Source organism: Triturus cristatus, chromosome 8, assembly GCF_964204655.1.
Source record: "Triturus cristatus chromosome 8, aTriCri1.1, whole genome shotgun sequence".
Classification (NCBI taxonomy): Eukaryota; Metazoa; Chordata; class Amphibia; order Caudata; family Salamandridae; genus Triturus; species Triturus cristatus.
The window spans coordinates 158,064,600-158,090,133 of NC_140591.1; the positions used below are offsets into that span (position 1 = coordinate 158,064,600).

The 25,534-nt window shown below is 49.8% G+C and overlaps 1 protein-coding gene across 1 annotated transcript in view; it reads right to left on the reverse strand.

Annotated features, from left to right (window-relative positions):
- UMODL1 (uromodulin like 1) overlaps nucleotides 1–25,534 on the reverse strand; it is a 633,174-nt gene that overhangs the window by 171,406 nt on the left and 436,234 nt on the right. The window contains exon 12 of the mRNA XM_085621215.1: nucleotides 9,225–9,731. Coding sequence (XP_085477341.1) covers nucleotides 9,225–9,731 — 507 coding nt within the window. The remainder of the gene's footprint in view (nucleotides 1–9,224; nucleotides 9,732–25,534) is intronic.

Here is a 25,534-nt window from a genome sequence, read left to right on the forward strand (position 1 = left end):
GCACTTCCTCATGGGATCTCTCAATGCACTTCAACCAGACCTGAGGGTACTTTGTTCGTCGGGCTAAACGTGGTCCCTGTACCCGGCCTGCACTCTATTGCAGTCAGTCTGAACTTGCGACTTTATCTCGGTCCCGCGCGATCAGATAATCAAAGTTGGCACTGTGTGCATCTAGGCACTAATTTCCCTTAAAACTTTGAAATTGCATATCTCCAGTTCTACTGATTGTATTTTTGTCTCAAATAATTTATTCAATGTTACTTTATTTTTCTAGGTTACTGTGAAATTTTTCTTGTGTTGTGTTTTCACTTTATTACTCATTGAAGTGCTGCATACATATTTTACACATTGCTTCTAAATTAAGCCTCACTGCTTTGGTGCCAAGCTACCAGAGGGTTAAGGACAGGTTAATTTAGGGTTTGCTTGTGTTGCACCTTGACAGAGATTGTGGTTGCTGCTTGAGTAGGGTTTCACCCCCCTCAACTAGTAACCCAATTTCCCACACATGTTCAGTCAAATGATTTATGGATTTATTTAGAAAATATAACACATTCATTTATCTTAGCTAAGGACAACATTTTAATATAAGAATTTTGGCACTATAGTTACTCTAGAACAAAATCTCTTGGGATAGTGAGAAGATTGCTGGTAGGTTAATGCAAGACATTCCATCACACAATGGTGAAAACAAGGTGAAAGCATGAACTAGCCCCATTCAGAAGGCATATTGAGAAATTGGACCATAAGGAGCTGTGGTTTATGCAAGTCTCACCCAATGAGCGTTCCATGTTTAGCCAGGACCCTTTCACGACAATTAAACAATTGAAACCACAATTTTTTCTTCTTAAATTGAACTAAAGAGGAAAGCAGTGAAAAAATCTGGAAAATGAAAGGGCCTCTGTTTTCACAGAATTACATTTCCTGCCACCACATCCAGGAATTCTATGCAGCCCCCTCCTCTCCGGAATTTTTCAGCACCAGCAATTAGTCAGCACTCAGAGACAAACAGTGAGGGTGGGAATGTCTTTCTTGGCTCCACCAGCCCAGCAGAAAGATGAGTTGAAGAAGCCAGTTATCTCACTAAACAGCGCCCTATTTGTAGAATGAGGCCAGGGATGGAGGATGTTGGAAGAGGAGCAGTGCAGGGGGTCGGACTAGGCCACTCTGGGTATGGTGGGAGCCGTCAAGTGAATACATACACACAAGATGTCTGATGCAGGAGCGAACACGTGCGGTCCACATCCCTTTGGTTTAACACCTTTGGTGGGACACAGGAGGGCATGTGATGTATTGCATGGCAGCACAATGGCCAAGTGGTACTCTATGGAGCAGGGTCCAGGTGTGGCTCCTCCGTTATAGCGGAGGAGCGTTGCCCCACTGGCCAGTGCCAGAAGATAAAAAGATTAAAAAACTATTATCATTTGAATTTTTTGCTGGTACTGCTGAGTGGCCCAAGTCTAGGGCGAGGCGAGGCCATCGTCTTTGACGATAGCAGGCTGGGCAGGGAGGAGGAGAGTTGCACCCAGTTGTATTGCACAACAGTGCCAGGCTCCAAGGCACTGTCTGAGCGGCACACCAGGCTTCTCAGACAAATCCTCTCATGCTAGGTACAGCTTGAGAGCAGCGTCGGATTGGGTGGGGAGTCTGGGAGCTTTTGCAGCGGTCGCAAGGAAGAAACTGGTCTCCAGCAGTGGCAGGGCCAGGTAAGTCCATTTATAGATTTACACACACCCCCCGCCCCCCCCCCCCCGCACAATGCCCACCACTTGGCGTCGGTAGCAGCTGCTACCGCCAGGGTCAACCAAGATCTGAAAGGAAATTTAATTTGACAGCCTCTTTCCACTTCCTCCTTCTGCCCCCAGGAGGTCATCATTTTCAGCCTGCTGGCCAGTGGAATGGCCACCACTTGGCATTCTACAGACCACTGAGACACTTCAGGAATAATTTACTAAGGCTTGCCCTAGTGCTCAGGTTGCCCAGCATAATTTTCCGCTTCACTCGTAGGTTTTCATAACAGATAGTAAATTGACAGAATGCTTCGCGCCACTGTGGGCCATGCTAGCGCAAAACTTTAGTAAATATCCTCTTTTGTCTATGATTCCATAAATTAGCCCTTCATTCTCAAAATCAACTCAAGTCTGCAGAATTGTTATAAACTTTACAATCCAATCGTGGTTTCATTGTCCGAGAAAATAAATGCAATATTGTTCTTCGCATTTGGAAGGGTATATTCTCTTGCAGTTACAAAGACGCAGTAATCATAAACCAATCAATGTTTGTTTCATTAAGGATCATTTCCATTGACTGATCCGACTGTTTTACACGTTTTAAAAGTGGCAGTGAGGATAAAAGCAAGTCCAGCCACAGCACATGACAGCCAAGGAGAAGAGATCCGCATGCGCTGTACGTGGGCTCAGCGCCTCACAGGAAAGTCCACCTACCCATCTCAAGTCAGCATGGAAATGGGACAGCGCGTAGATATTGGTCACCTCGTCCTGGGAGGACCTCCCTAGTGGGTTGAGGCGGCATCTCTGTACACCCTGAAGGAAGGCCCAGCCTGGACCTTCCCTGATCTAGGTGCCATGTTGACCCAGTGCTGCCTCTCTTCCAATCCCCGTCCTTCTGGCAGGATCTCTGACTTCACAATGGGTAAACTCCACTCTGGTGTCAGCCTCATCTACAAAGCACTGGCATAAGGGTGCAGATTTATGTTTCCTGGCGCATCCCTGCAAATCAGCAGGGATGCGCCAGGAAAGATGCGTCACGCAAGTTTGCCCTTGCGCCACCGCAGATGCGCCGCATTTACAATGCAGCGCATCGTGGCGCAAGGATAAACAGATGCGGGACGCATCTGATGGCATAAGGGCGGCGCATTGCTGGAGTCGTGTCGCAAGCACGATGCAACTCCAGCAATGCTCAGGGGCTGCTCATACAGAACATGCTGCGTCATGCCTTACGCCTGCTTCAAGCAGGCGCAGGGTTTTGACGCAGAAGTGTCGGAAAAGTGACTCAGTGAAATCTTGTAGATTTCACTGCGCCACTTTTCTGACGGAACGCCCACCCTGCATACATTAAACCTGACGCAGGTTTAATGTAGCGCAGGGCTTTACAACGTGACGCATCTCCCTAGATGCGTCACGTTGTAAATAAGGCGCAACATGGCGCATGGTTTATGCCGCCGCTGCGTCACAGAAGTGACGCAACGGCGGCGTAAATGTCTCGCAAGGGGATTGTAAATCTGCCCCAAGGGGTCCAGAAGACAGTAATCCCACCACCCTGGGCGCAGACAGCCCACCACCGCACTGCAGAGGGTCAACCTGGAGAGGGCGCTGACACACTCCAGTCCCTTGTACCAGGGGCGTAACACAGGCCCCCGAATCCCGGCCCTGAGCTCCAGGGGGCCCCCTCAGCACAGTACACAGGCCTGAGAGCTCCGGATTAAATTCGGAGCAGGGCCCCTCTGTGTACTTGCAGGGGGGGGCCTTAAACCTTTGTTATGCCATTGCCTTGTACAGTAACATTGTCAGCCTGGAGGGGACAATTAGAATGTGTTTACTCAAGGTGTGTCCCAGCCCAGCATGAAAGAGGATGTTTTGAAACCGGGTACCAGAGAGAGGGGTTCTGTGATCCTTTCTCATCCCAAAACTTCTGAGAGGTTGGCTGGAGGGAGCTGCTTCTTTGGTGGTGGGGTCCACAAAACGTGTGAGTAGGGAATCTGGAGCTACAGTATATTTGTGATCAAATGTAATTTTTGGAAATTATTGAGAGCTGTGACAAGAGCTGTGTGTGAACCTCCATATACGGGGGTTCTGTAAAAGGTGAACTCACAGATATACTTAATCAAGTCCATTTAAATGGATGTAGCGGAATATTGTATAATGTGAATTGTTTTGAATTCTGTCTCCTGATTTGTGTGTTTGCAGCGGCAGCAGAGGCCATGTGTAGGCTCCCTAACCCAGCCACAGAAGCTAGATATGTCATTCGTAGTTCTACTCTCAATATGCTTTATTAGACGTGGATCAACACAATGGATGCGTTATTGTAGTGTGCACGAGCAGACCCCCTTGAAGGAGTGATGCTCCCTGAGTGTTACTCACTTAAAGGGGAACCAGAGGCACCACGTGATTTTTGCTGACGCGGTGGGAGGTCATCAGATACTGATGGCTGCGAACAGCTCATGTAATCCACCACCACCTTGCGTTATTTTTTGTGGGTTTTTTTTGGGTTTCATGGTGTCCATAGCGCTGTGGCACCGAGCACTTATTTGCACGCTTTATAAATACATTAACATTTAGTAGGTAACACAAAAATTAGTTAAGACATAAGAGGATTCAGACACATTAGAAATGAAAGGGGAAGATTTACATTTTAGCCCAATAGCTTTATGTTTCCTACAGTTTGGGGCAAGTTTTTGTTAGCCCGGTGAAGCACAAAAATCGATTTCGTATCACATGCTCGTTTCTTAATGAGGTTGTCACCAATGCACAGCACGGTTAACGAGGCACGAGCCCTTACCATCAATGTGCAATTAGTCACTGTAATACTACGTAATGTCCTGGCGAACATTATAAAACATCAAAGAAAGTGAGATTAAGCCGCATTCCTCTTCAGTGAGCGTGGAACCTGTGTGTCTGCAGATGTGTCAAGACTGTCAACATGCAATGGATTTGAAATCGCCGAGGCACAGCCAATCCAAGGCCTAGAACAGCCCTGAAAGTGAGTGTCTCATCCATTTTCAAGGGAGTGAGGGGCATATTTTCAAGCCTCTTTAGCCACCAGAGCGTCACTTTTTTGATGCTCCAATGGCGTTGCGCCATTGTTCATAATTACAAGGTGGCGCTAAGCCACTTAATGTGGGTAAACGGCACCTTGTAAATATGCCACTTTCCGCCGCGGCACAGGGGCGTGCAATAGGTGTCGCTGTAGACATTCCACTGCAACACCCATCGCTTTTTTACTCTGTCCCAGATTTACAAGGCTGAGGCAGTGCCAAAACTAAGGCCAGGGAATACCAGGTCTTAGAATGGCAATACGAAGAGAAATTATTAATTTTTCCTCGTTTTTTGCTCTTTTAATGTGTGCTGCATTCTGCAGCACACATAGAAATAGCACATTGCCATTATTGATTGTTTATGTGCAGGAAGGTATCTCTTCCTTCACATAAACAATCGTGCCTGCAGTGCAGGTGCCCTTGGAACATGGTGCAGGGTGCGTGCGCTGGCCCTAGGCAGTTTATTTGGGGGGGGCAGCAGGCGCTAGGGGAAACACAGTGGTGCCTGTAGTTTTGTAAAATAGAGCACATCCCTATGTTTTGAAAATGTCTGCGCATGGCACTGCCAAATTTGGCGCAGCTCCACGCCCCGGCATTTTCTTGTACATATGCCCCTGAGTGCTTGGAGCTAGGGCCGGACTGGCCCATGCAACTCTGCCTGCTCCGCCCGGGGTTAGTTATTATAATTTTATTTTTCATTTGGGCGTCGCTCCTCTGCCATAACGGAGGAGCCGCTTTGCTCCTTGGGCAATAGGTTTATCCTAGTTTAGGTGGACAATGCCACAAGTACCCAGAGGCCATACCTCTGAGCACTGGGATTACACTGGGATTGCACCAGCAGTCGCCAAGGCCTTGATGGGGATTTTAACTGAGTGGGTTCCCCAAAGTAGTGCATGACAGAGGCACAAAAGTAATTTCTGCATACCTAAAGTCAATGTGGGATAAGTGTGGGGTAACTTATAAGTTCTCCACACCCTATCACCCTCAGACTAATGGGCTTGTTGAAAGGTTCAATAAGACCGTAAATGGCATGATTATGGGCCTGCCTGAGCCTTATGAGGCAGATGTGGGACATCCTCTTACCATGCCTGCTTTTTTACCACAAGGAGGCATCAAAGGAGCTGGGTTTAGCCCTTTTGAGATCTTCTATGGTCTATGGAAGCCCACCCAGAATGTAGTTACCTACATAATGGCCCTTAGAAACTATATGCAAAAGTTCTAGAAGACTTCTTACGAGAACTTAGAAGCCCTACGAAGTTATGAAACTCTGGCATGATCAGAAGGCCCCTGTGATCAAGTTTCAGCCTGGACAGAAAGTGTGGGTAAGGAGCCAATTGAGCCCGGGCCCTACAAAACAACTGGTGAAGGCCTTATGAGGTGAAGGAGAGAAATGGGGATGTCACCTACCTGGTGGACCTTAAGAGCCTCAGGAACTCTGTAAGGGTACTCCATTTCAACTGCCTCAAACCCCAATTTGAGAGGTCTGGAGTTGCCAAGCTCCTGGTGACCGGTCATGGGATGGAAGAGTGGTGTGAACCTATCCCATCCCATCATCCAAGGAGCAGGATGGGTCAGTAGAAGGTGTCAAACACTCTCCTACCCCGATCCCAGAACAGCAGAGGGACTGTTGCCAGTTGTTGTGGCAGTTTGCCTCTCTTTTTTCTCTTACCCTCGGGCTTACACATCTGTGTACCCATAATATTGACACAGGAGACAATACATTAGGTCTCCAAAATGCTTGAATTGGGGGTGATTGAGCACTCTAATAGTCCCTGGTTCTCAGCACTTTTGACCTAAAGTCTGGCAAATTGCCCTAACTGACGGGGCTAAAGAGAGATAAGCCTTCTCTACCCCAGAGGGCCACTTCCAGTTTAGGGTGATGTCCTTTAGACTAAAAAATACCCATGTCACCTTCCAGAGGTTGGTAAACAGAGTCCTGGTTTGGATGGATGCCTTCAGTGTGGCCTACCTTGAATATAAATGTCCAGTATTTGTAAAGCACAAACAGTTACCCGAAGGTGTCAAGGCGATGGGGGCCGTCGGGAAGATTAAGCAAATTTTGCCCAGAGTCACATGGTGCTGGGCTGATCTGCCGTCTGTGCCAGGAATCGAACCGTGTGCCCCCGGATTCCGGAGTCAGTTACCCTGGCTGCTGCGCTACACCTCTTCCACATATATAGCTGTTGTTAGACCTGGCATCCTTGGTCTGGTTTCCCTCTAGCTTATTGCCTTCAGACCTCCTGTTTTTTGCTGACGTCCATTTTGTTAGCCTTAGGACTCTGCACACTTTACCTCTGCTCACAACATGGTAACATTGTCCTACACTTAATTGGCCTATTTCATTTGCTTTCAAGTTCCAAGTAAAGTGGCACCACCTGTGCCGAGGGCGTGGAATTTAAATGCTACTAGCGGGCCTGCAGCACTTATTGTGCGACCCACTTAAGTAGCCCACTAAACATATCTGAGACCTTCCATTGAAGCCTATTTGTGCAGTTTTAAACTGCCATTTCAGCCTGGCGAAATCAACCAGTGCAATTTTCCTTACATATGAGCTAAAAAGTCAAAGCATAGCTGTCATCTAGCACCGGTTCATGAGGGTACCATTCACTCAGTCTTGGCTATTCAGTCACTAGCAGTTGGCACGCTTAGATCTGTCGATCTATTCTTATAAAGCAAACCGTGAAACTACAAGTTGCAGCATACTTAGTTCTGCTGGATCTAAGTCACTCTCATGACAAGGGCTAATTCACAGCGGTGCCATAGATTTTATAGGCAGCTCTGATGCAAAATGCGTGAAATATTGTAATACGTCAGGGTCTGTTACAGTTTGTAGCCTGGTACAGTTAGTACACTGGAGCATAACCAAGCGTGTGCTCCTGTGCTGCTCCGTCATGCCTGTTCTGCATGAATGAATGAATAAATAATTCTAAAGTGGAAACAAATGCCCCGAAGCATCTTGGCTCTAGTTGCCATAGGAAGGTGTGAATTAGTCTCCTGTAACTGAATGATTAGTTTAGGAATGCAAAAAAACAGCTAAGTCTGTGCAAAGAGCCACGTTTTTAGGATCTTCCTGAACCTAGTCAGGGATAGGGCTGTTTTGAGATCAAGAGGCAGGCTGTTGACTTAAAAAAAGCTTTTTCCTCCCCATGTGGTTTTCTGAAAGGCAGGTACCACCAAATTGGATGGGCTGATAGTATCTTAGCTCACCAAGGCATGCATGCTGCATCCATCTGTCTTCCGCCTACTAAAGATCTGCTCTATGACCTGAGTGTCCAAGTAAACCCTGGGTAAAGGAACAGTAACTTGGAAAATACAAATGAAAGAAATGAAACTCGGTGGTTGTGCATAAAAGCAAAGCCTATTTAAAAAGTGCACACATTAAAAAAAAGCAAGACTGTGAGCTGAAATGGATGTTTCCCGCCCTGGGTACCATATACTAGGAACTTATAAGTAAGTCAGCACTTGCCAATTGGGGACATCCAGCTTGGCATGTCTTTTGCAATGGATCAGAACACTGGCCCTGAGGGCTGGACAGCAGGCCTCAGCGCACCCTCAAAGTCGAAAAACCAGGAGCTAGAAGTCCAAATGGGGGTAAAAAGTGGGGGTAAGCCTTCAAAAAGCCTGTTTCCTTACACACTTACACTCACAGACACACACACACTCTACTCTGGTGAGCGGGTTAGTCTTTATAGGGCTCACAGTGGAAATGTAAAAAGGGTTTAGGGAGACAACAGGCTCCCTGCTGTCAAGGACCATAAAGCACAGTATTTACACTTTTAGTGCAATCTCTGGGTCACAGTGTATTTTCCCCCAGTGTCCAATGGCACTACCATTTCTTTAAAAAAAAGATCTGATCAATATTGTATTTCTCGTTCACATTCTTGCTTATTGCTTGGTAAACCCGATAGAACTTGCCTCCTGGCGTGTATAAATGTCCTGTATTTTGCTAATTTCAACAAATGATTTCAATTTGTGACAGATGATTTGACGTCTTCCCTTATTCATCTCAGGGTACAACGATATAGTTTGCTGTAACAATGTTTCTTTGCAAACAACTTAAAAGAATCTGAGGGATTATGGGGCATGTTGATAGATGCATTCTGACTGAATGATGTGGAGCATCGAAAGGTTGTGGTTGGAAGGAGGAGAAAAGCCTTAAACTATATACGGTAAGTGTATTATCAATAAAGGATACTGCAACCGGCAGGGCAGCTGAAGGGGGGGAACTTCCTGCACATTCAAAGACTGCACTCTGCATTCTACATTCAGCGAAAACATCCCTGAATTCCACATTGCACCCAGACTGAATGCAACAAGCACTTGCATACGCACTCTCCCAAAAATAGGACTCTCGGGGCATAGAATACAAAACATACCCTTTTGGCATGCTAGGCATCAGTAACAATACAAAATACAGAAGCCTCTGTGAGGTGAATGTAAACATTGTACTTACTACTTGTGGTCAAGTTATCTGTACTCCCGGTAGGCTCAGGCAAATACTCATCAATTCTGCTTTTGCTTCTTGTTGTGGCATGGATGGTGTTGTTCTGCTCCACTTTAAGAGTCAATGTGTTTACTGTTCTGTCCTCTGTCACTGTAAGACTTGAGTTACTGCTGTTGGGAGTAGTGATCAAAGAGTGGCCAACTGAGGTTCCACCACCGGTGTGGTTTGACGCCCCTAGCAATGCATACATTGTTGTGTTGATTAGTGATATATTTGATTCCCTTGGGACATCTGTTGTTGATGGTTGATGTGTTGCAGCAACCCAGGTCTGGGGATCACTGCTACTCGCCTGAGTTGTGTTGCTCTTAGTTGTCATTTGAGTCCTCTCATTTGTTGTGTCTGAGGTGGGAGGATGCCCTGAAGGAGCCAAAGGAGCAGTTGCTGATGTTCTTGCAGATGTAACCTCGCTGCTCCCTGCTGTTGTTGGCCTAGAAGTTGGTATTGGCATTGCAATGACTATGAGTAAGGAAGAATATTTTATTAAGTTATATATTAAGTTATGGATATATTTTGTTTTAGTTTGTCTATGATGCATATTTTCAAACTCCTCTTATGATTTGAACTGCTAACAACAAAACCAGACAGAAATAAATGCTGCTCTCCTGGTGGGCAGGAGGGAAACTAGGAACAAATTGAAACATCAATGTAAAAAATGCTTGCTTCTATAATATTCAACATTGAAAATAAAAGCCTGCAGTGGAAGCTAATGAAACCCAAGGCATTCTTTAATGTATCATAGCAAACCAACATCTATTTTTAGCTTTTGTTCAAAGAAACATGATCTGGTTTTCCTAAGCATGACATCATGTTGAACTAAAGACAGCATTCTGGTGTATTTTTAAAAAGTGCTTATATTCCAAACAAGACTAAGGGCCTCATTACGAGTTACGCCATGCCAGCGCCACACTGCGAGACCGCCACACCAGTAATCAGACTGCCCACCGGATTATAAGATTAATCCTGGTGGGCGGTCCTGCTGCAGCGGTCCCATGGCGCTGCCTTTCTCAGGCTCAAAGGAGAGTCATACAAAAGCAGGGCCATGGAAGCGCTGCAGCACATTCTTGCACAGGGAAAATGAACCATGTCATGCCTTTCTTCCTGTGCAGGAACTGGGGGTTAAAACATGCAGTTGGGCACTACATGTGCCCCCCTGCATAGAGGCTACAGAGGACCCTGTAAGGGTCCCCTGAGTTGCCTCACTGCTACCCTTTCCATGGCGGGCTCACCACCATTGACAGGGCCGCAGTCAGGTAAGTCGTAATTTGCTCATTGGTGCTGCACCGGCACCGCCAGCATATTGCAACCTTTGAACACTGCAGCACTTCCACGGGATCACGGCTCCCTGGTGGTTGCGAAGGTCCTGAGGGGATCTGACTGCCACTGCCAAACACGGAATGAGACTGTTGGACCGTTGGTGTGGCACTGGCCGAACCGCCACCTCATAACTAGGTTCTATGACCCTCATTCTAATTTGGCTAGATTTAAAGTGAGAGATATTCGGGAGGAATTTAATTATTCCAACTGGAATCTCTCATCCTATCTTTGTCAATTTTGAGATATTGTGCATAGAATGGCAAATAACCCGGGGTCCTGGAAGTGGCATATCCTTTTATGCAGATTTTCCCCTTGATTCCAAGGACTTTTCTGTGGAGGTCATGCGGTGGGAAAGGTAGGCTGTGTTATGCTCCCTAGTGCTGTAGGAGAGACTGGATAGGGGCTGGCCCACATGCCTTCACTGGTTACATTATGGAACCTTGTAAATTCAGGCCAGCAACCCACTCCTGGTAGTTTTGGGTGCAGGAACACCAGGCCACCTCAGAATCACCCAGGGCGGTATTCCCTTCTCCTACCCCCCCCCCCCCCACCTCTCCCACCATCTCATGAAATAATGCTCCTGAACATGATCTGTAAATTTTACTTGTAAATGGTAAGAAAACAATGTCCCAATTGACACTGGAGTTTAAGAAATTCTACCTATGCTGTACTCGGGTGCAGTCTATCTACACTTATCTTGAAGCTCAAGAGGTCAATGTGGTTCAAGCATGGCATCTCAGAGGGAAGGAATACGTTTCAGCAGATAAACACAGTTGGGATATTCATTGTAACCCTAGCTGGTTTCACTTATGTAGCTGTGACTCTGAATATATGTAAGGAGAAACATGAATGTGCATTGCATACACCACCAGCCACCTACCATGATTACTGGTCCTGAAGGTGTCAGCCACTGTGTAACTCATCACCTTTTAATTTAATTTATTTAAGCGAAAAAAAGAAAGGGTTTGGGGCAAAGCACAATTGCACCTATCCCTAGTGGAGTTTTATATAAACACGGTGCTAGTGACCGGAGATCCAAAACCCCTAAATCTCCTGAAGCTAAATGCTTCAAATAACCATAAACACAATCCAATGGTCCAGCTGGCAGTATCAATTTTTGGGTGCTGGACCATTGGATTGTGTTTACCTTTTAATTTAATGACCGTGAAATAATGTAAAATATATCTAATATCACAGAAGAACTTTAAAGCAACAGCATTACTTTAAAGGTAGTGATGTTTGTGAGTTTTGTAATTAATTACTCCTTGCCGTAGCAAAGAGTGACTTTGGGTGAGGCAAAACCATGGTTTTAGAATCATGATTTGATATTAAAATCAAGATTATTCATTATCCTAAAATAGTCATTGTTCTTACCGTAGACAACCTGTCACACCCCCTTACAGTTAAATAAAACCCTTAATGGCCCAGGAGCACAAAGCTGTCACTTCAGATGAACTTCACAATTTCCAGATGGGGCAAAAATATTAAATTGAAGACGTTCACTAACCAATTTCATTTCTTATAAATTTAAATCTTAATTGACAGATATAGATATCTCAATACTACATATTTGAAATATCTATGCCTTTTTGACCCAGTGTCTCAACTACTTTTTTTAATCATCAGCATGTTCAACTGATTTTAACAAACTCTAAACAGATTGCAAGTATAACTAGGTCACTTACCTCCATCCAAGTGTGGTGCACAACAGTCCTTCATTTTTCACTATGTGCAACTGAAATTTTTTACATAGAATTTACAAAAGAAAGTTATCTTTTGGAGTACCTGCCAAAGCTTTTTTTCTCTCTTTCCCTCCTTTAAGAGAACATCGTGTCCCTGACCACTGGACCCACTGGGCACACGATTTGTTCTGTGGGGTCTTGCTGCAGAATGCAGTCTTTGGCTACATCCTGTGCCCAGCCCCAGTATCTCCCCCATCCAACTGTACATGGCTTTTAGCACAGTGGGTCCTAACTCACTTATCCATTGAACCAACTCTGCATGGCCAATAGCCATACTCAATGAAAGTCCGGGATTCATCCCTGAGCTCAAAGTTCTTATTGTGCAAGACCTTCTGACAAGCACAGTTGGCTCAGAGGGCAGGACCTGGTCTTCGCCCAAAGAGTCCACCAAGTCTACACCCCATGGACTTCAATATCCCCAGAACTGGGCTTTTGTTTCAAAATGAAGCTTTGAAACCATTTTATAGTTCTAAACTTGCAATGTGTTTGCTACAAAATGGCCCCCTTGTTAGGACTGCACTTACTCAATTATGCCTTCCTCTGCTATAGAAAATGATTATCCCCAGGGCCAAAATTGAGGTTTCAAGGTGGCTGAATAAATGATTTGGTTAATGAAATTGTGATTTTAACAGTTTGAAATATCACAACTTTTTTTATTTCATTTGGCCCTTTGTTTTTTGCTTTTTTACAGAAACCATTCCATGGATTTTGACGAAAATAATAGTAGATCAAGAGTTTGAACAGATCCCTTCTTCTCATCCAAGTATATGGGAAAATCAATTTAATGGTTTCTGCTACACATGTGGCATCATTTTTCCTATGGAAATTAACAAAGTAAAAACCACTGTTTCGACTTCCCATATTACTTTTGACTCTCTTCATGGATTTTCAGAAAACTTAGATAAGCTTGGAAACTTCATATTTGTTTGTCAAATGGCGCAATTTTATTAAAAACACGAAAATCACATTTCCAGTGCAACTATACCATCACTACAGAGAGGGTGTTGCCAAATCTATAATGTAAAAGATTGAGTGGCCAGTCATAGTTTAGTTGAAATATGTTTTTAAGTTACTAAGAAATGTTGTGTCATTGACTGGGACAGCAAAAACATTAGAGGATAAGCCCTCTAATTCACCTGTCTTGACTCACCCAATTACAGTGCATGCAACTTTGGAAACAAACAACTACACAGAAACAGAAACAGAATTGAATGGTGGTTATGTGAATTTACAACAGACAAACAGAGAGCAGGCACAGATGGCGGTCACAGGTGGTCCAAGTCCGTACATCAAAACAACATTCCACAGCAAACCGCCTATCAGTCAAGAGAAACATACAATTGACTTTACACCGTTCTGTAAATCTGAAGGTTCTCAAGACATATTAAATCGTCAGAATATATTGAAGCTACTAAGTTCTTTTGAGGACCTGAAAACCCTTGACTCACAATCACTGCTAACTGTTAATTTTTTCTTCTGCCATAAAACAAATGAGGATTCCGAAACCACCAGAACAACATGGGCTTCGCAAGACACAGCACAAAGAATACTGGTCTAGCGGATTGGGGAACGACAGTATCACAACCAGAGAAACCAAAATATACACATATGCTCAGAACCTCAAATAGACATTCAGAATCTCACAAATAATCATGAGCAACTAGACCGCTGTATAAAGTCCCTGGGGTAACAACAAGATTTGAAAAATGACAGATTACAAATTACGGTAGGAGAAACAGCTCCCAACATGCAGTTAGTCACATGGACGGCAAACCCACGACCAAATCATCAATTACAGCATCCAAAACAGAACACCTAAAGACCAGAAAGCAGGGGAATCTTGGTACAATTAATTTTCCATTATATTTTGGAACATTGCAGGTTATGAGCAGCACCTGAAAAAAGCAGGGATAAAACTGTCTAACTTCATCGAACAACACTGTTTAGTTTGTCTTCAAGAAACATAACAGCCTTCAACTTTAACAGTCTCAAACTACACCACTCATGAAATCAAAGCAAAAAAGTATGTCTTTAGGAGATCGAGGGGAGGGCTGGCAGTATCAATTAGTAATAAACTGTGCATGAAAAGATAAATATAATAACATCTTTGGATTACATATTGGCACTTCTACTCACAAATCTATCTGCTGCTAAACTGCTGATTATAAATATCTACTTTCTCCCTTATCTTGTAAAAAATAAACTTAGATATCATAAAATACTAGACGAACCGGAGCAAATAATGGAAACAGGCGGCCAGTTATTTGTAATTATTACGGGGGAATTAACCAAATGTTACTGCCATCAGCGACTCAGCTCTCCATTATACAGGATCCAGATTTGAGTCATAACATTCCTCACCCAAAAATTCAACTACAGAAAAAACAAAAGGGCTCTAATGCCCAAACTAGATTTACCTATAATTTTCTGGAAGACTACGCATACAGAACACTAAATGGGAGGTTTGCAGAAGATCAGCCCGCTGTACCAACTTTTTGGGGTCCTGTGGCCTCCACCATCATAGATTATACATTTGTTCATTACTCATGTTATCATCTCTGCTATCATTCAGAGGCCTGAGAGTGGCCTTGATCCTCCAAGGTTAGTAGTAAACATCAAATATGAACAATGGATGGCCCGGACAACGGCGAACTGTAACTGACCGATCGATGTTAATGGCAAGAGGCTCATCTGAAACAGCGAGCTAACAAAGTATCAGATCTGGGTAGAGCTCTTATATTATTTATCCAACTGAAGACAAGCAACAACTGGATGAACACCCGAGAAACCACATTGGAGTGCATATTGTCAGTTTTGATGACAAAGTTACAAAATCTACCACCAAACACCTTTTATTCATCTAATTCTTAGCAATTAATTGAGTCAATGAGAGTCTATTGTAAGGCAGCGCGGCATACTCGAATGTTTCTGTGCCTAAGGATCATGATTTAAGACTTCAAACACTGAAGAGTGAATTCAAGATTAGAAATATACAGATAAAAAAGGACAGTGAAGGTAATGCCTACACAAAATTGTTTCATTTGATTTCATCACAAAATGAACAAGCATTCTGGTCTTTGGTGGGATATGGCACAAGCTCGTATAAGCAGCCTGATGATCTGTTCATCTCCAAAGATAAATGGGAAACTCGCATAAAGGCCCTGTAGAAATCAGTAATTATTTGCTCTTTTGAACCACTAATAGAACTTGGAACATATGCAGATATTACAAAGTAAGAAACAGCAAAGCTAATAAGAAGTTCTTGCTCGTCTAAAGCAACAGGACCAGAAGGCATACCAGTAGATCTGGTCAAGTTAGGTGTCACTTTTTGGAGTACCCTGCTAGAACAGCTGTTCTCGTATACAATGAAATCTGGGAAAGTTCCATGTTCTAGGAGAGGGGCGATTGCACATCCAATATATGAACGAGGTCTAAAACAAGATCCAACCCATTACTGACTGATAGCACGTTAAGACTTTGAAGGGAAACTGTTTGCTAAGCACCTACAAAATAAATGAAGGCTTTAGGAAGAAGAAAAATCATAAATTCCACCAACACAAACAGGATTCCGTGCAGGCTGTTCAACTGTTGATAATATCACAAAACTGGTTCTACTCGGGAAAAAATCATGTATACAGAAATCAACGCTATATGCCTGTTTCATGAACTATTCCACGGCTTTTGACAAAGTAAACCGGCAAAGGCGCTGGGACAAGCTTATAACGTGGGAAATAGATCTTAACCTTCTGCATTTTATCATTGAATTGCATATCGAAACATGGCTACAGGTAAAGCTATTAACTGACAGTACCCTATCTTCTAAATTTTGCACAGAGAACTGCCTTAACGCCTTGCGTGCTTATGACGGAACCACGCCGTCACGAGTCACGGGCGGCGTGTGCTCATGACGGCGTGGATCCGTCATGCGGCTGCCGCTCCACCCACACAGCATTAATTCCCCGCCTGTGCGGGCGAATTAATGAGCGGGCAGGGTCATGACGGAACCACGCTGTCATGAGTACACGCCGCCCGTGACTCATGGCGGTGTGGTTCCGTCATGAGCACCGCAGCGCAGTGCTCACATCCTAGGCCCCCCCGCGGCGCGGCAAAATTCACGCTGCGGCGAAGGGGTTAAACAATGATGTATCCTAGCCCCCTTTATTATTCTCTCTGTACATCGCTGATTTCAATTGCACGATTACAACTTGGAGAATGGATTAATTGCCAATCTGTCCAAATTGAAAATCATGACCTTGAGGCAGCAAACTAACTCCGAGGGGTGGGTTCTAGGACATACTTCAATTGAAAAAGTGAAACAATATGACTATCTTGGAGTGACATTCGACAGTAAGATATCATGGTCGAACCATCTGGCCAGAAGAAAAACTGAAGTCAACAATGATCACCAGATCAGGTCTAAGATTCGCAAATGTGTTAGGTGGAAAAGTGATTAGGCCATCATTGAAAGTGTTAAATATGAAATTGGTTCCATATCAGCTGTATGCATCTCCCGCATTTAATCACAAGGCCACTTCTAGTCTTGCTAAAAAGTTTAATGCAGGTGTACGCAACCTATTACATCTATGCACAGCAACTCCCCACTGTGTTATAAGACTCAAATTAGATTTAAAATCTTTAGCATTACTCCACTACAGAAGCACCGTGAATTACAACTGTGAATGTGCAAAAGCAGACTCAACCTCACTAAAACATCTTTTATGCCCAAAACTGGGTAATTCTATATACAAAGATTTGCAGTTGAACATCTTACTAGTAGTCTTAGAATATTATGATTTACCCGATCCACAGACACTGGAGCAAATTAATTGACCAGCCTGGAAAATCCTCCTCCGTAATACCTTTATTGTTAAACAGTGGGACTCTAACTTGGCATAAGCCAGAAAATACAAGCACATGGATGCAGTGTCCGATACCTACTCTTTGCAGAATCAAGAGTATTTAGCATCAATTTTCCTGGCTATGTTAAAAATACATTTTTAAGGTTAAGATTGTTTTATGTTCTGATTTGTGAGTTTAAAGGGAACTGGAACCAAGCTTTTAAAGGTAAAGCTGCCTATCTTTTCTGTGGACTTGCAATTGAATCCCTTCTACACATCACATGTATTTGTCCTAAATTGTTGCACTTAGTGAAAGAATATTTACGCTGCATGTTTAACAAAGACAAAATAAGATCAACTGTGGAAGCCGTCAGGTATTGTTTTAGAGTCACGGAAGAAAGTGTAATAATAATGCTGACAAAATATTTATATCAGGCTTACACAGCCTTAAAAGTATGATTGTATGCCCTAAACTGATGTATTTAAAGAAAAAGATTCATATAGCTTCATTCATACAATTTTATTACCTAGTTATATATCCTGAATTACACAAAACCTGTTGAAGTTATATGCTCTCTTGCACATCTTGGCACATTAGCACTTTATTGGAGCTGGGAAGAAAAGTCAGTAGGCCATGTGAGATCGAAGGAAGAGGCTGAAAGTGTTCTGGTCAACAGTACTAATTATATGGTCAGTGCTGTTATTGTGCGAAACTTAAAGGTCCACTCTTGCACTTATGTAAATGTTAACAAAACACCGACTATGCATGGATTAAGTTGTATACGAACTGTACTGAAAATATGAGTACAAGTATATGTCCAAGGACGCTACTGCACTTTAGAAATTGTATTTAAGAAACAGCACTTTTTTAAAGGATTTTTTTAAAGATTAGGGGCCAGATGTATCAAAGAATAGTTTTGCGATTCTCAAATAGCGATTTTTAGAGAATCGCAATTTGAGAATTCCAAAACTATTCTTTCCTTAGGTTGGAGCGCCATCTAGAGCAAGTCCTGTAGGGAAGGTTTTGGGATATTCCTTAGGTTGGAGTGCCATCTAGAGCAAGTCCAGTAGGGAAGGTGTTGGGATATTCCTTAGGTTGGAGCGCCATCTAGAGCAAGTCCAGTAGGGAAGATGTGGGGATATTCCTTAGGTTGGAGCGCCATCTAGAGCAAGTCCAGTAGGGAAGGTGTTGGGATATTCCTTAGGTTGGAGCGCCATCAAGAGCAAGTCCAGTAGGGAAGGTGTTGGGATATTCCTTAGGTTGGTGCGCCATCTAGAGCAAGTCCAGTAGGGAAGGTGTTGGGATATTCCTTATGTTGGAGTGCCATCTAGAGCAAGTCCAGTAGGGAAGGTGTTGGAATAATCCTCAGGTTGCAGCGCCATCTAGAGCAAGTCCAGTAGGGAAGGTGTTGGATTAGCAGCACGCAATGCCTTCCAATGAGGCGACCAGATGGCTGGGCTGCCCTGGAAGTCCAAATGAGGGCTCATTTGCCTCCCCGATCCCAGCCAGGGCTCCAGGAGATCGGGCACGTCCGCGCCTTGTGTCCCCTCAGTCTCGGGGTGCACGGGTTACCAGAAAGAGGGGTAGCTTTCCTCTGGATTACTACGGGCAGGGTATGTCGGAACCCCTCTCGGGCTGGCGGTTCTCAGCCGGGGACCAGATGGACTAGGCCTGGACAACACCTCCCCACCATCCGGGGCTCCCTCCTCTAGCCTGTGGTGTGGCGATGGAGCCCGAGACAGGCTCCATCGGTCCTGGGCAGTCCTCCCTGGGCGTCCGGGCCTCGTTATCTCCTGCGGGCCTCCCAGTGCCTGAGGCCCAGCCGGGGGTCTCAGAGCTCTGTATGGGCAGGCAGGAGCCCTCCGGTGAAGGCTCGGGCAGGCAAATTGGCCTCCTGCGGGCCCGGCCATCATGTCGCACTTTTCCCCTCGGCCATCTGGTTGCACGCAATGCTTTCCAATGGAGCGACCAGATGGCTGGGCTGCCCTTGAAGTCCCGATGAGGGCTCATTGGCCTCCCCGATCCCAGCCAGTGCTCCAGGAGGTCAGGCGCGTCCAGCCCTAGGGTCCCGTGAGTCTCGCGGTGTGCATGGGTTCCCAGAAAGAGGGGTAGCTTTCCTCCGGATTAGTAGGGACAGGGTATACCGGAACACCCCTCCCGGACTGGCGGTTCTTTGCTGAGGACCAGATAGGCTATGCCCGGACAACACCTCTCCTCGGTCCGGGGGCTCCCTACTCCGGCCCATGGTGTGGCAAATTGCCCGGTACGGGCTCCATGGGTCCCGGGCAGTCCACACCCGGGCGTCCGGGCCCGAGACCTCCGGTGGTCCTCCCCATGCCTGAGTCCCAGCCGTGGTCCCCAAGCCCCCTGGGATGTGGAGCCCCCGAGACCTGCGTGGGCAGGCGGGAGCCCTACCGCGAAGGTTCTGCTTGGGGCAGGCGTCCTTTTGGTCCCGGCCATCTGGCCGCACCTTTCCCCTCGGCCATCTGGTCACATGCAATGCTTTCCAATGGGGCGACCAGATGGCCGGGCTGCCCCGGAAGTCCCGGTGGGGGCTTATTTGCCTCCCCGATCCCAGTCAGGGATGCAGGAGGTCGGGCGCGTTCGGGCCTAGGGTCCCCTGAGTCTTACCGTGTGCACGGGTTCCCAGAAAGAGGGGTAGGTTTCCTCCTGATTAGTAGGGGCAGGGTATGCCGGAACACACCTCCTGGGCTGGCGGTTCTGTGCCGGGGAGCAGATGGGCTATGCCCGGACAACACCTCCCCTCTGTCCGGGGGCTCCCTCCTCTGGCCCACGGCGTGGCCAAGTGCCCGGGATGGGCTCCATGGGTCCTGGGCAATCCTACCCTGGGCGTCTGGGCCCGAGAACTCCGGTGGTCCTCCCCGTGCCTAGGGCCCAGCCGGGGTCCCCGAGCCCCCCGGAGCATGGAACCCCGAGCCCTGCAAGGGCAGACGGGAGCCCTACAGCAAAGGCTCGGGAGGGCAGATGGGCGTCCTTTCGGTGCCCGGCCATCTGGTCGCACCTTTCCCCTCAGCCATCTGGTCGCGTGCAATGCTTTCCAATGGGGCGACCAGATGGCCAGGTTGCCCTGGAAGTCCTGTTGAGGGCTCATTTGCCTCCCGGATCCCAGCCAGGGCTCCAGGAGGTCAGGCATGTTTGCGCCCAGGGTCCCCTGAGTCTCGCGGTGCGCACAGGTTCCCAGAAAGAGGGGTAGCCTTCCTCCGGATTACTAGGGGCAAGGTATGCCGTGACACCCCTCCCGGGCTGGCGGTTCTCAGCCGGGGACCAGATGGGCTGGGCCTGGATGACACCTCCCCACCATCCCTGGCTCCCTCCGACTGGCCCGTGCCGTGGCAAAGTGCCTGGGACGGGCTCCATCGGTCTCCGGGCAGTCCCCCCCCACCCGGGCATCCGGGCCCGAGAGCTCCTGCGGGCCTCCCCGTACCTGATGCTAAGCCGGGTTGTGCAGCCCCAGAGCCCTGCCGCGAAGGCTCAGGGCGTGCGGATGGGTGGCCATCTGGTCGCACCTATCCCCACGGCCATCTGGTCGCATGTCATGCTCTCCAATGGGGCGACCAGCTGGCCGAGCTGCCCTGGAAGTCCCGATGAGGGTTCATTTGCCTCTCCGATCCCAGCCAGGGTTCCAGGAGGTCAGGCACGTCCGCGCCTTGTGTTCCCTCAGTCTCGGGGTGCGCACGGTTTACCAGAAAGAGGGGTAGCCTTCCTCCGGATTCCTAGGGACATGGTACTCCGGAACCCCTCCTGGCCTAGCGGTCCTCAGCCGGCAGCCATACCGGCCAGGACAGCCCCCCAGACCGGGCTCTCTCCTCGGTCCTGAAGCGTGGCAGGGTGCCTGGGACAGGGTTCCACGGGCCTGGGAAGGCTGCCCCTGCACCTCCGGCCCAGGAGCCCCGGCTGGGTCCAGTGGCCCCACCGGGCCCCGGGTAGGATGCTCCAGCCCTGGGCCCTGTCCTCCAGCCTGTTGCCCTGCCAAGGGCCTGGGACAGGGTGGTGTTGTGCTCGGGGAGCCTCCCCCTGCTCAGCTCGGTTCAGGGGCTCTCAGGGGCCCAGGGTAGGGCAGCCTTCCCACCCCGGGCTCTGTCCTTGGTTCTGCCGCGTGGCAGGGTGCCCGGGACGAGGTCCCCTTTCGGGGAGGCTCCTCCTGGCCCGGGAGTCTCAGCTGGGTCCGGGGGCCCGCCGAGCCCCGGTTTGGGTGTTCCAGCCCTGGGCCCTGTCCCCCTGCCTGCTGCTCCACCAATGGCCCCGGACAGGGTTCCGTCATGCTTAGGGAGCCTCCCCCTGCTTGGCTGGGTTCAGGGGCTCCCAGGGTCCCCGGGGAGGGCACCCTCCCCACCCCGGGCTCCATCCTTGGTCCTGCCGCGTGGCAGGGTGCCTGGGACGGGGTACCCACAGGCCTGGGGAAGCTGCCCCTGCGCCTCTGGGCCCAGGATCCCGGCTGGGTCTGTAGGGCCCCGACGGGCCCTGGGCCAGGTGCTCCAGCCCTAGGCCCGTTCCCCAGTTTCCCCGCCCCTCCAAAGGCCTGGGACGGGGTTCTGTTGTGCCCGGGGAGCCTTCCCCTGCTCGGCTGGGTTCAGGGGCTCCCGGGGGCCCCGGGGAGGGCAGCCTCCCCACCCCGGGCTCCGTCCTCAGTCCTGCCGCGTGGCAGGGTGCCCGGGACAGGGTCCCCCCGGGCCCAGGGAGGCTCGCCCTGCGCCTCTGGGCCCGGAAGCCCCAGCTGGGTCCAGGGGCCCTGCCGGGCCTCGGGTCGGGTGCTCCAGCCCTGGGCCCCGTCCCCCAGCCTGGCCCTCCACCAATGGCCCCGTGCAGGGTTCCGTGGTGCCTGGGACGGGGTACCCGCAGGCCTGGGGAAACTGCCCCTGCGCCTCTGGGCCTGGGATCCCCGGCTGGGTCCAAAGGGCCCCGACTGGCCCCGAGTCGGATGCTCTAGCCCTGGGCCCCGTCCCCCGGCCTGCTGCCTGCCAAAGGCGCGGTGACGGGGTTCTGTTGTGCCCGGGGGAGCCTCCCCCTGCTCGGCTGGGTTCAGGGGCTCCCGGGCACCCCAGCGAGGTCGGCCTCCCCACCCCGGGCTCCGTCCTCAGTCCTGCCGCGTGGCAGGGTATCCGGGACGGGGTCCCGCGGGCCTGGGGAGGCTCCCCCTGCGCCTCTGGGCCAGGGATCCCTGGCTGGGTCCACTGGCCCCGCCGGGCTCCGTGTAGGGTGCTCCAGCCCTGGGCCTCGTCCCCCAGCCTGCCGCTCTGCCAAAGGCCTGGGACGGGGTTCCATCATGCCCGGGAGCCTCTATCTGCTCGACTGGGTTCAGGGGCTCCCAGGGGCCCCGGGGAGGGCGGCCTCCCCACCCTGGGCTCCGTCCTTGGTCCTGCCACATGGCAGGGTGCCCAGGACGGGGTCCCCCGGGCCCGGGGAGGCTCCCCCTGCGCCTCCGGGCCCGGGGGCCCCAGCTAGGTCCAGGGGTCCTGCCAGGCCCTGGGTCGGGTGCTCCAGCCCTGGGCCCCGTCCCCCGGCCTAACGCAACACGAATGGCCCGGGACTGGTTTATGTCGTGCCCAGGGAGCCTCCCCCTACTTGGCTGTGTTCAGGTGACTCCCGGGGGCCTGGGGCAAGCAGCCTCCCCACCCTTTGTCCTGCCGCGTGGCAGGGTGCCCGGGACGGGGTCCGGAGGGCCCGGGGAGGCTTCCCCTACGCCTCTGGGCCTGGAAGCCCCGGCTGGGTCCAGGGGCCCTGCCGGCCCCGGGTCGGGTTCTCCGGCACTGGGCCCCGTCCCACGTCCTGCCGCTCTTCCGAAGGCCTGGGACGGGGTTCCGTTGTGCCTGGGGAGCCTCCCCTTGCTTAGTTGGGTTCAGGAGCTCCGGCCAGGGCCCCTAAGGGCCCTGGGGAGGGCGGTCTCCCCAACCCGGGCTCTGTCCTTGGTCCTGTCGCGTGGCAGGGTGTCCGGGATGGTGTCTGGCAGGCCCGGGGAGGCTCCCACTGCGCCTCTGGGACCGGCATCCCCGGCTGGGTCCAAAGGACCCCGCCGGGCCCCAGGTTGGGTGCTCCAGCCCTGGGCCCCGTCCCCCACCCTGGCACCCTGCCGAAGGCCTGGGATGGGGTTCCGTCATGCCCGGGATACTCCTTCTGCTCGACTGGGTTCAGGGGCTCCCGGGGGCCCCAGGGAGGGCGGCCTTCCCAACTCGGGCTCCATCCTCGGTCCTGACGCATGGCAGGGTGCCCGGGACGGGGTCCTGTGGGCCTGGGGAGGCTCCCCCTGCGCCTCTGGGTCCGGGATCGCCGGTTGGGTCCAGGGGTCCTGCCGGGAGCCTCTCTCTGCTCGACTGGGTTCAGGGGGGCCCCAGGGAGGGCGGCCTCCCCACCCCAGGCTCTGTCCTCGGTCCTGCCGCGTGACAGGGTGCCCAGGACGGGGTCCCGCAGGTCAGTGAGGCTTTCCCTGTGCCTCTGGGCACTGGATCCCTGGTTGGGTCCAGGGGCCCGCCGGGCCCCGGTCGGGTGCTCCAGCCCTTGGCTCCACCAACGGGGGTCCGTTGGTCCCGTGCAGGCCTCCTCTGATTCTCCTGCTCGTCAAGGTGTCCGCGGGCCCTGGGTCGGGGGGGCCCGTGGGCTCTTCCTCGCAGCCCCCATGGCTGAGGCCCAGCTGGGGCCCAGGCCTCCGGACCCCCATGCCCTGTTGCCCACTCACTCTTTGGTTGGGGCACAGAGCAACCAGATGGCCTTGACTTTCAAACACAGCCATCTGGTCGCACTTATCCCCTCGGCCATCTGGTCGCACGTAATGCTTTCCAATGGGGCGACCAGATGGCCGGGCTGCCCTGGAAGGGAGGGCTCATTTGCCTCCCTGATCCCATCCAGGAGGTCAGGCACGTCCGTGCCTTGGGTCCCCTCAGTCTCGCGTTGCGCACGGCTTATCAGAAGAGGTGGGTACCCTTCCTCTGGATTACTAGGGACAGGGTACTCCGGGACCTCTTTCAGCCAGGCGGTCCTCAGCCGGCATCTGGATGGGCCAGGATGTCCCCCAGGCCAGGGCTCCATCTCTTGGGCAAATGTGTGGTGTGGTGCCTGGGGCACGAGGAGGCATTCACTGTGCCCGGGAGCCTCAACAGAGTCCAGGGGCCCCGGGCTCAGTCTCCCAACATGCCACGTCACCAGGGGGCATGAGACGGGGTTCCGCCGGGCCCGGGGACACTCCCTCTCCTGAGGTCCCCGGGGAGGGTAGCATCCCCACCCCAGGTTCCGTCCTCGGTCCTGCCACGTGGCAGGGTGCCCAGGACGGGGTCCCGCAGGCCCGTGGAAGCTTCCCTTTCGCGCCCGGGCCAGGGAGCGCCGGCTGGGTCCAGGGGCCCTGCCGGGCACCTGGTCGGTTGCTCCAGCCCTGGGCCCCATCCCCCGGCCTGCCGCTCTGCCAAAGACCTGGGACAGGGTTCCATCGTGCCCAGGGAGTCTTCCCCTGCACCTGTGGAGAAAAGTTTGCGATTCTCTAAAATATCGCAAAACAATTCTCTGATACATCTGGCCCAAGATGTACTAATTATTAACTTGTGATTTAAAGATTACGCTCATACTTGAAATTGTACACCTGGAGAATAGATGCATAGAAACCAGCTGCGTGTATGTTAGGATTTTAGAATCCTATCATTTTAGAAGGTTCTTCTGACATTTTCTGATATTTATACTATGTGTGATGTCTTAAACCTAATATTTTAATCTTTGATTAATACAATAAATCGTTATTCTACTTATGCTATTGACGAATCTGCATTAAAATCTGACAGGGACTTGTTGTGTCAAGCCCCGACTTTTCATGTTTGTGCCGATCAGCCACACAGCACCATTATAATGAAGGGTAAAAATAGAATTTCCCATTTTATAAGACAAGGCAATCTGCGCTTTCAACTGCAGCAAACAGTTCTAAAGTGAATAACACCAAACCTAAAGGTATAACTTTATTACGGATAGCATATTTTTGTGGCTTGTTCGAAATTCTTTCAGTAATTTTGCACTATTTGTCATGCAAGAAGGTGGGCGCTTCAAGTTCATATTTGTGTTTTTTTAACATTGAGGGCAAGAACCGATTGGAAACCTATAAAGAACTGAGGGGCATATTATCAAGCACGGCGTTAAAATTATCGCCACTTTATCGGCAGAAAACTGCCGATAAAACGGCGATAATGGGCTTGATAATATGCCGCAGTGAATTCCAATAGAAGCCCATGTTCACACCAGAACATGGGCTTCTATTGGAATTCTCTGCGGCATATTATCAAGCCCATTATCGCTGCTTTTAGCTGCAGTTCCCTGCCGATAAAGTGGCGATAATTTTAACTCCGTCCTTGATAATATGCCCCGTATTTCCCA